Source organism: Solanum tuberosum, unplaced genomic scaffold, assembly GCF_000226075.1.
Source record: "Solanum tuberosum cultivar DM 1-3 516 R44 unplaced genomic scaffold, SolTub_3.0 scf00066, whole genome shotgun sequence".
Taxonomy (NCBI): Eukaryota; Viridiplantae; Streptophyta; class Magnoliopsida; order Solanales; family Solanaceae; genus Solanum; species Solanum tuberosum.
In genome coordinates this window covers 461,783-472,297 of record NW_006238989.1, presented here as the reverse complement: position 1 = coordinate 472,297, position 10,515 = coordinate 461,783, and the positions used below count along the sequence as shown (strand labels likewise).

General features: G+C 38.6%; 1 protein-coding gene across 1 annotated transcript in view; it reads right to left on the bottom strand.

Moving 5' to 3' along the window:
* LOC102601244 (myosin-1) overlaps window positions 1–10,515 on the bottom strand; it is a 40,260-nt gene that overhangs the window by 17,757 nt on the left and 11,988 nt on the right. The window contains exons 6-11 of the mRNA XM_006345239.2: window positions 5,321–5,486; window positions 5,157–5,220; window positions 5,022–5,035; window positions 4,852–4,936; window positions 4,275–4,378; window positions 3,990–4,128 (exon numbers count right to left, since the gene is read on the bottom strand). Coding sequence (XP_006345301.1) covers window positions 3,990–4,128; window positions 4,275–4,378; window positions 4,852–4,936; window positions 5,022–5,035; window positions 5,157–5,220; window positions 5,321–5,486 — 572 coding nt within the window. The remainder of the gene's footprint in view (window positions 1–3,989; window positions 4,129–4,274; window positions 4,379–4,851; window positions 4,937–5,021; window positions 5,036–5,156; window positions 5,221–5,320; window positions 5,487–10,515) is intronic.

Sequence of the window (10,515 nt, the reverse complement as noted above, 5' to 3'; positions counted from 1 at the left end):
GTGATCAGATTTTAGCTAGCCCTACAATTCCTACAATCGATGAATTATACTCTCGTCTACTTTGTCTTGCCGCGCCTCCCAGCCACAAAGTAATTTCATCACCTACCATTGGCTCATCTGCTCTCGCATCTCAAACCATAGAAAAACGAGCATATCAATCTATGGAGAATCGACGAGGAGGAGGTCGTCTTGGAAAACCTTGATCGAAGTGTAGTTATTGTCATAAATCTGGACACACTTGTGACAAATGTCATACTTTGCATGGTCCACCACCCAGTTATGACTTTGTTGCTCTAAAGGAATATAATGAGTTCCTTCGTAATCGTGCAAGTAAGCAGACATCTCCACAAGAAGCATTTGTTGCTCCGCCTGATCGACCATCCCATAATGCTCATATTGCTCAATCAAGAATATGATGAGTTCCTTCAATGTCGAGCAAGTAAGCAAACGTCTCCACAAGTAGCTTCGGTTGTTCAACATGATGTTGTTGCGGGTAATTCCTTTGCTTGTGTTTCACAGTCTAATAATCATAGATCATGGGTCATGGACTCGAGCGCTTCTGATCATATTTCTGGTAACAAATCACTTCTGTCAGATATTGTTTATTCACAATTTCTTCCTGTTATTACTTTGGCCAATGGGATCCAAACAAAACCAAAAGGGGCTGGAAAAGCCACACCCCTATCTTCTGTCACTCTAGGCTCTGTTCTTTATGTCCCTGGTTCTCCTTTTAATCTGGCATTTGTTAGTCGTTTGACACGTGCCCTACATTGTAGCATAACCTTTTTTGATGATTTTATTCTCATGCAGGACCACAGTATGGGACAGATGATTGGCACAGGACATGAATCACAAGGCCTTTACTATCTTACCACTTCAAATTGCTTCACAGCATGCTTTGTTACAAATCCTCCGGACCTCATTCACAAACGTTTGGGACATCCGAGTCTATCCAAACTGCAATAGATGGTGCCTAGTTTATCTAGTTTATCTAAATTAGATTGTGAGTCATGTCAACTTGGGAAACACACTCGTGCCACATTTTCACATGGTACTGAGGGGAGTTAAGAGTCTATTTTTTCATTAGTTCATTCTGATATTTGGGGTCCTAGTAGATTTAGTTCCACCTTAGGATTTCGTTATTTTGTTAGTTTCATTGATGATTATTCGAGATGCACTTGGGTTTTCTTAATGAAAGATCGTTCTGAGTTATTTTCTATATTCAAAAGTTTCTTTACTGAAATAGAAAATCAGTTTGGTGTTTCTATTCGTACTTTTCGTAGTGATAATGCCTTAGAATACTTATCATCCCAGTTTCAGGAGTTTGTCTCACCAAGGAATTATTCACCAAACATCTTGTCCATACACTCCTCAGCAAAAATGGTGTAGCAGAAAGAAAGAATAGGCATCTCATTGAGACTGCTCGCACTCTCCTCATTGAATCCCATGTTCCGCTGCGTTTTCGGGGTGATGTAGCACTTTCATCTTGTTAATTAATCAATAGAATGCCCTCATCTTCTATTCAGAATCAGGTTCCACATTCCATACTGTATCCTCAGTCACATCTCTATTCTATCCCTCATCGTGTATTTGGGAGCACATGCTTTGTTCATAACTTATCCCCAGGAAAAGATAAATTAGCCCCTCGTGCTCTTAAATGTGTCTTTCTTGGTTACTCTCGAGTTCAAAAGGGTATTGTTGCTATTCACATGATCTCCGCCGATATCTTATGTCTGTCGATGTAACATTCTTTGAATCTCAACCTTACTACACATCTTCTGATCATCCTGATGTCTTTGAGGTCTTACCCGTACCTCAAGTCTTGCATGTACCGACTTTTGAGGGATCAACGGTTACTTCTCCATCTCCAGTTGTAGTGCCATCACTCCTAACTTATCATCGACGTCCAACAATAGTCTCAAATGATTCATGTCATGCGCCAGACCCTGCTCCCACTGCGGCCTTGCCTCCTGCTAGCCAATCGATTACACTTCAAAGAGGTACACGATCTACTCGAAATAATAATCCACATTATACTTTCTTGAGTTATCATCGTTTATCTTCACCCCCATTATGTCTTTATATCATCTTTGTCCTCTATTTCTATCGCTAAGACTACAGGAGAAGCACTTTCTCACACTAGATGGAGGCAGGCTATGATTGATGAGATGTCTGCTTTACATTCGAGTGGTACTTGGGAGCTTTTCTCCCTTCCTACAAGTAAGTCTATTGTTGGTTGTCTTTGGATTTATACGGTCAAAATTGGTCCACATGGACAAGTCGATCGGCTTAAGGCTCGCCTTGTTGCCAAAGGGTATACTCAGATATTTGGGCTAGATTATAGTGACACTTTCGCTCCTGTGGCCAAAATAGCATCAGTCTGTCTTTTTCTATCTATGGTTGTCGTTCGTCATTGGCCTCTTCATCAGTTGGACATTAAGAATGTTTTTCTGCATGGTGATCTTGAGGAAGAAGTCTATATGGAGCAACCACCTGGTTTTGTTGCTCAGGGGGAGTCTAGTAACCTTGTATGTCGATTGCGTCGATCACTCTATGGTCTGAAACAATCTCCTCGAGCTTGGTTTGGAAAGTTCAGCACAGTAATTTAGGAGTTTGGCATGACTCGTAGTGGAGCTGATCACTCTGTGTTTTATTGGGATTCAGCACCAAATCTGTGTATTTATTTGGTTGTTTACATTGATGATATTGTTAGCACCGGCAATGATCAAGTTGGTATCGCTAATTTGAAGCAGTATCTCTTTCAGCATTTCCAAACTAAAGACCTCGGCAGACTGAAGTATTTTCTAGGTATTGAGGTTGCTCAGTCTAGATCAGGTATTGTTATTTCTCAACGCAAGTATGCTTTAGACATTCTTGAGGAGACAGGAAATGATGGGATGTAAACCCATTAACACTCTTATGGATCCGAATGTTAAACTCCTTTCAGGACAGGGGGAGCAACTCAGTAATCTTGAAAGGTATAGACGGTTGGTTGGAAAATTGAATTACCTCACGGTGACTAGACCGGACATCTCTTTTCCAGTGAGTGTTATAAGTCAGTTTATGACTTCTCCTTGTGATAGTCATTGGGATGCAGTTGTTCATATTCTACGATATATAAAGTCAGCTCCTGGTAAAGGACTACTCTTCGAGGATCAAGGCCATGAGCATATCACCGGATATACAGACGCTGATTGGGCAGGATCACCCTTTGATAGACGTTCTACATCCAGATATTGTGTTTTAGTAGGAGGTAATTTGGTGTCATGGAAGAGTAAGAAACAAAGTGTGGTTACTCGATCCAGTGCAGAAGCAGAATATCGAGCAATGGTTGTAGCAACTTGTGAGCTAGTTTGGATCAAACAGTTGCTGAGAGAACTAAAGTTTGGAGAAACCGGTCATATGAAACTTGTGTGTGATAATCAAGCGACCCTTCATATCGCATTAAATCCAGTGTTTCATGAGAGGACTAAGCACATTGAGATTGATTGTCACTTTGTGAGAGAAAAGATACTCTCAGAGATATTGTTACCAAATTTGTGAAGTCAAATGATCAACTTGCAGATATCTTCACCAAGTTGTACCGATCCTCGTATTAATTACATTTGTAACAAGCTAGGTACATATAATTTGTATGCACCAGCTTGAGGGGGAGTGTTAGAATAGAATAGGTATACACGATCCTACACAGAATAGGAATATTTATAGTCTCCTAGTTGGTAAGGAATTGTATCATAGTGTCTATAAATATGGTTCTCTATGTAATAATTAAAACACAATTCAACAATATTTTTCTCATATATTTCTCACACAAAGTATTACAAATCAAAAGGGGGAAAGGAAGGTGTCCAAGTGAGAATAAGACTGACAGGAGGAAATAATTGCAAACAATCCCTAAAGACATTACCCAAAAGGAAAAAACTACCGCCTACTAGGAATCGGAAAGGCTGCAAATAGCTGAAGTGATTATCTTTTTACTTTCCAAATACCTTCATCCACAACTGGCTCAGCATGGTTTTCATTATCGACAGTTGTAAAAGAGATATTTCCAAGCCATAAAACTGCAGCTAGCATCGAAAAAACACTCTCTTGATCCTCCTTGCTGATATGGACAACATCGAGTGCTTCCTAAAACAACACTCCATATTTAGCTTCTCAACAAGTTTTAAGGAAACAAACAAGATCAAAAGTCAATTGACTTAAAGATAAAAGGTGAAATCATTTTTTCATGGAATAAGGATCAAACATGACTTTGGCGACTAGAAGAATATTACCATTACAATACGAAATTGTTCAGCATCATCAACCCCAGAAATTGAGTGGCAATTGCTTTGCCTCAAATAGTTATACTCACTCACATCCTTCAAATTTAATTTTTCTGCAGATGACGCACAAAGAGAGATGAAATAACACCTAAGGTGTCTGACAAATATAGTAATAACTTGTAACTTCAAAACAAAGTACTCGGATTTAAGTTTTATATTAGGCATAGTACCGATCAGAAACCACTATAAATCTAGCACATACTATCATTCAATCCAAGTTCCATTTTTGTTGAGTTGTACCTGCTTTGTACATGCAATTCTCGTCCAAAACCTTTCATATATTGATATTAAGCTGCATTTGCATGTGCTAATGTGCATTGTAACTAAGGCGAACTATCTTCTTCTGAAGATAATCCACAGGTAGTTAACAGTTTCTATGACATTTACTATAAACAATGGAAGTGTCAACCAAAATTATGGAGCAAACATATAACAGCCAAATCATAAAGGAAAAACATCTAGAAAAAATGTATTGAGAGATCATACAATGAAAATCTCACCCTCGTATATGTTTATCAGTTCATACCTTTGAGAGCTCCTGGAGCTCCTGCACAGAGCTGATAAAATATATGATATGACCTTTCTCCCTCGCTACATTGAACCACTCTGGACTGTTCCATAAAACATATTCATTAAGTGTACATTACAAAAAATAAGATTTGCTGTTGATCAAGGCAACTCAAAGGGAAAAAGTACCTTTTCAAGTAGAACTGTGAAGATCGAGAAACAATGCCAGCAGTCAAAGGAAAAGTACAAATACATGTCAGCCACTTGATTTGACTTTAGTACAAAAATTTCATTTCAATGAACTCATACAGATTGCTGTCTTACATGTTTGAATATTAGCCCCAGATATTTTTCCAGTCTCACTAAAGTGAATCTCAATAAGCTTCCCCTGTCGATAAATAGCCAGCAATTTCTCAAAGACTCGGCAGACATCTTGAAAAATGATTACAATGTAAAAATTCAGTTCTGGTTATAGGAAAACTACTTACAAATCGACTTGAGTTGTCATTTCTTAAAGTTTTAGCATTGCCAAAGGCTTCTAAAATCGGATTTGTTTTCAGAATCTCATCCTCTATTCCACTACCACCTCCAAGGGCAGCCAAGTATTGCATTGCAATCTTTGCTGTTTCAGTTTTGCCAGCTCCGCTTTCCCCACTGGGTATGAACAAACCAAGGACTATTTTAGGATACAGATTATATAAGATAACTTAATGCAATAAATTAGTACTCACGAATTTCTTGAAAGTCAAAATATATCACAAGCATTATAGGAAGTCAAAGAGGATCGTATGTAATAAGCAAGAAGTATTGTAGATATAACTACTAGTCAGAGTCTACACAAAAGAACGTATATTAGTCTAACTCCAGCTAGCAGGAAATAAGCACAATAGAAAAGGCCAATCAGCCTGAATAATAAAAACGCATGCCTTCATGTAAGCCACCAAGTGAGAATAACAAATTACCAAATTAATCATCCACTTTCCACTCTGAGTTTACCAAAAGTGATCTCACGTTTGATTCTTTTAGTTATGAATAATTGTGAGTTCTTGAGCAAAAAAGTGTCTTTTAATAGTGTTTCTACTGTGTTGGACAGGATTAGCCAAGACAAGAAAGTAAGATGAAGCAAAGTGTTGCTAAAGGAAAGCTCCGGCGGGCCGTTAGACCTGTGATGAGCTATCAGGGGTAACCGTCACATTTGCAGAGAAAAGCCCAAGTTTCTGAAGTTTTCTGACAGCAAGGACGACAAACCATCAGGCCTACCACGGGCCGTCAGACCAAGCGTCACACATGCAGAGTTGATCCACCTTCTGAAGTTAAAGCGGAGGTGGATTTGATGCCGTCAGATCTCCAACGAGCCGTTAGGCTCGGCGTCACACTTGTAGGGTTAAGGCACTCTCTGAAGATCAGACGACGCTAAGGCGACGTCCCGTCACATCAGACGCAGCGTCAGATGAGCCTCGAGACTTCTTCTTTCTATTTTTAAAGTTAAAATTTCCTAGAACTATAAATAGTGTCTTTAGGGTTTTATTTTATGATCTTTGTTTTAGCGAAGAAGACGATAACGCTTGAACGGAGTTTGAACGAGAATTACATTGATTCATTGAATCAAGTGTTGATTGTCTTTTAAGTCTCGTAAGTAATTACTTCTTGAATGAATGCAATTATATTTCATTAATCATGAGTGGCTACACCCCACAACCAAGGGTTGTGGAATCCATGACGACTGACCTAAAAATAGGGTTTTTATGAAATAAATCGGATGTTGTATTTGTATACCTTATTACCTCTTTCATCTTAATTGACTTTTAATGGTTGCAAACATTAAAACCTTCCTTAAAGTTCATCTTGTTCGAGTAAAAAGGCTAAAACTTGGAGAAAAAAAGTTAAAAACAAGAATTCGAGGATTTGGACTCGTCAAATGGTTAATGTTGTAGCAAGATTAACCAACTTGAGTATTTATCTGTTGAAATGAATGGAACACTTTTAGTTCAAAAGAATAAAAGTGATATGCATTAAATGTCGTTAGAAATAATTAAGTGTCACATAAGTTTGATAAACTGATATACTAACAACACAAGATGAAGTTCTGTAATTAACCCGAAAATGGTCAAACAGTCTTGGTGAACACAATCATGGTTAATTCTCTCTGGTTGATTCTAAATTAAGTGGTATTGTTCATTGTTACTGGTCAAAAAGTGAATATTAAACCAAAACCCAAAATTCTCATATTTCCCATTTTGTTCTTAGTTTTCGCTTTATTCCCAGTGGGATTCGACCCCAACCTAGTTGGATTCTATATTTGACGAAGATTGTTTTATACTTCTTAATTGAGGTGTAATTTTGGGGGTATAAATCTCCTTAGTATTATTTCTTTTTTTCTTGAAAAGAAAACCCTTTGTGATATTATTTGTGCCAAAGTGCATATAATATGTAATGAAACAGTAGTAGTAAGAAAAGGAAAAAGGGGGAGGGGGGTACAATTTGAAGTTCCTCCAGAAAATTCAGAAAAATATAGGACTCAGTAGGTAACTTCTCATTAAACCCAATCGAAAAGGAAGTTTAGACAATCCAGGCCTTAAAAACGGCCCTTACTTCTCATTGAAAAATTATCTTTCTCTCTAACCAAATGTACGGAAACATGCATTGTAAAACTGACTTATTTTGATGAGACATACATTTAAAAATAGGACCTGATTACCCCACTATTATTTCCTGCATTTATCCAAACCTTTAAATATTTTGGCAGGCATAAGACCATCAATCTGCTGTCGTTCACAGTACAGTAAAACATAGCTAACATTTCCCTCCCCTTTGATACAGAAAAGACTACAGTCACAGAGATTGTCGACTTCTATGTGTTATGTTGGAGCTGAATTGGGAAACTAATTTAGGGTTTGTCAGCATAAAGATTAAATGAGACTATGTAGAGGGACACGTGTATATGTATGGAGCAGCCAGCAAATAAAGGAAGGATCACACGAATTGTGATCGTACGGTGCAGAATTAAAATGGGAAGTCATGATCTACGGCTAAGGATTAGCATCAGCTAACTAAATACCTAACAGACTAGAGCTGGACAGTTATACGAATTCTGGTAAAAATCCTAACCACCAAATATCTTCTCTCTAATGTTTTTTCATCTCTTCAAACCTTCTTCTTCCTAATTTTTTTAGGGAAATTACAGAGGAACTCAAGCTTGTAATGGAGTATTAAGCTTAGAATTACCCTCTTCATTTTCATCATTCAAATGTGGTTACATTGTATCGAATTCACATTCAATAAAATTCCATTTCTGTCCTATTCCTGGATTGCAATTTACACACATTGCAAGTATATCACAATTGGTATCAAAGCATAATCCTGGCCTTAAAAGATAACAATTACAGAGACAAGATCTAAATCGGTGGAGGATAACATGAAGAAACTCGAGTCGCAATTGCAGAATCACATGGCTGAAATACGAAAGAAATCTGAAGCCACTGATGTAAAGATTGATGATCTGGGAAGAAAGCTTGACATCATGATGGAAAAACTTTGCCGGTGCAGAATGGCATCTTGCGTAGTTGTTATGGTCATTGCAAAGTCCCACATTGGTACAATAAAGTGTTAATGTGGGGTATTTATTACCCTGGGCTCTCCTACCATAATAGCTAGCTTATGGGGTGTGGTTCTCCCTGTTATACAGTGGTATCAGAGCCACCCCACCACTCTTTGTACCCATTGTGCCTTGGATGATGATGCCGGTATGGCAGTGTTTATCCGGGGCTAGTAATGTCTAGCGCACAGCCATCAAGGACGACGGAAACAAAGCATGGTGGGGTAAGTGAGAAATATATGAGAAAAATATTATTGAATTGCGTATCTAAATAGTTACATTGAGACCCTATTTATAGACACTACATTGGAATCCTTTTCCAACTAGGATTCCTATTCTTATTCCTATTCCTATTCCTATTCCTATTCCTATTCTAAGTAGGAAATACTTATTTCTATTCTAACACTCCACCTCAAGCTGGTGCATACAAATCATATGTACCTAGCTTGTTACAGATGTAATTAATATGAGGACATGTGAGGGACTTGGTGAAGATATCTGCAAGCTGATCATTTGACTTCACAAATTTCGTAACAATATCTCCCGAGAGTATCTTTTCTCTGACAAAGTGATGGTCAATCTCAATGTACTTAGTCCTTTCATGAAACACTAGATTTGATGCGATATGAAGAGCCGCTTGATTATCACACACAAGTTCCATCTGATCAATTTTGCCAAATTTTAGTTCTCCTAGCAACTGTTTGATCCAAACTAGCTCACAAGTTGTTGTCGCCATTGCTCGATCTTTTGATTCTGCACTAGATCGAGCAACCACATTCTGTTTCTTACTCTTCCATGACACCAAATTACCTCCTACTAAAACACAATATCCAGATGTCGAACGTCTGTCAGAGGGTGATCCTGCCCAATCAGCGTCTGTATATCCAATGATATGCTCATGGAAAGAGTAGTCCTTTATCAGGCGCTGACTTTATATATCGCAGAATACGAACAACTGCTTCCCAATGACTATCACAAGGAGAAGTCATAAACTGACTTACAACACTCACAGGAAAAGAGATGTCAGGTTTAGTCACTGTGAGATAATTCAACTTTCCAACAAGTCGTCTATACCTTTCAGGATTACTAAGTGGCTCCCCCTGTCCTGGAAGGAGTTTAACATTCGGATCCATAGGAGTGTCAATAGGTCTACATCCCATCATTCCTGTCTCCTCAAGAATGTCTAAGGCATACTTGCGTTGAGAAATAACAATACCTGATCTAGACTGAGCAACCTCAATACCTAGAAAATACTTCAATCTGCCAAGGTCTTTAGTCTGGAAGTGCTTAAAGAGATGTTGCTTCATATCGGTGATACCATCTTGATCATTACCAGTGATAACAATATCATCAGCATAAACAACCAAATAGATATATCGACTTGGTGCAGAATGCCGATAAAACACAGAGTGATCAGCTCCACTACGAGTCATGCCAAACTCCTGAATTACTGTGCTAAACTTCTCAAACCAAGCTCGAGGAGATTGTTTCAGACCATAGAGTGACCTACGAAATCGACATACAAGGCTACCAGACTCCCCCTGAGCAACAAAACCAGGTGGTTGCTCCATATAGATTTCTTCCTCAAGATTACCATGCAGAAAAGCATTCTTAATGTCCAACTGATGAAGAGGCCAATGACGAACGGCAACCAAAGATAGAAAAAGACGAACAGATGCTATTTTAGCCACAGGAGCGAAAGTGTCACTATAATCTAGCCCAAATATCTGAGTATACCCTTTGGCAACAAGGCGAGCCTTAAGTCGATCAACCTGACCGTCTGGACCAATTTTGACTGCATAAACCCCAACGACAACCAACAGTAGATTTACCGGCAGGAAGGGAGACAAGCTCCCAAGTACCACTCTCATGTAAAGCAAACATCTCATCAACCATAGCCTGCCTCCATCCAGAATGAGAAAGTGTTTCACCTGTAGTCTTAGGAATGGAAATAGAGGACAAAGACGACACAAATGCATAATGGGGTGATGATAGATGATGATAACTTAAGAAGGTATAATGTGGGTTAAAATTTCGAGTGGATCACATACCTTTTTGAAGTGCAAACGGTTGGCTAGGAGGAGGCAA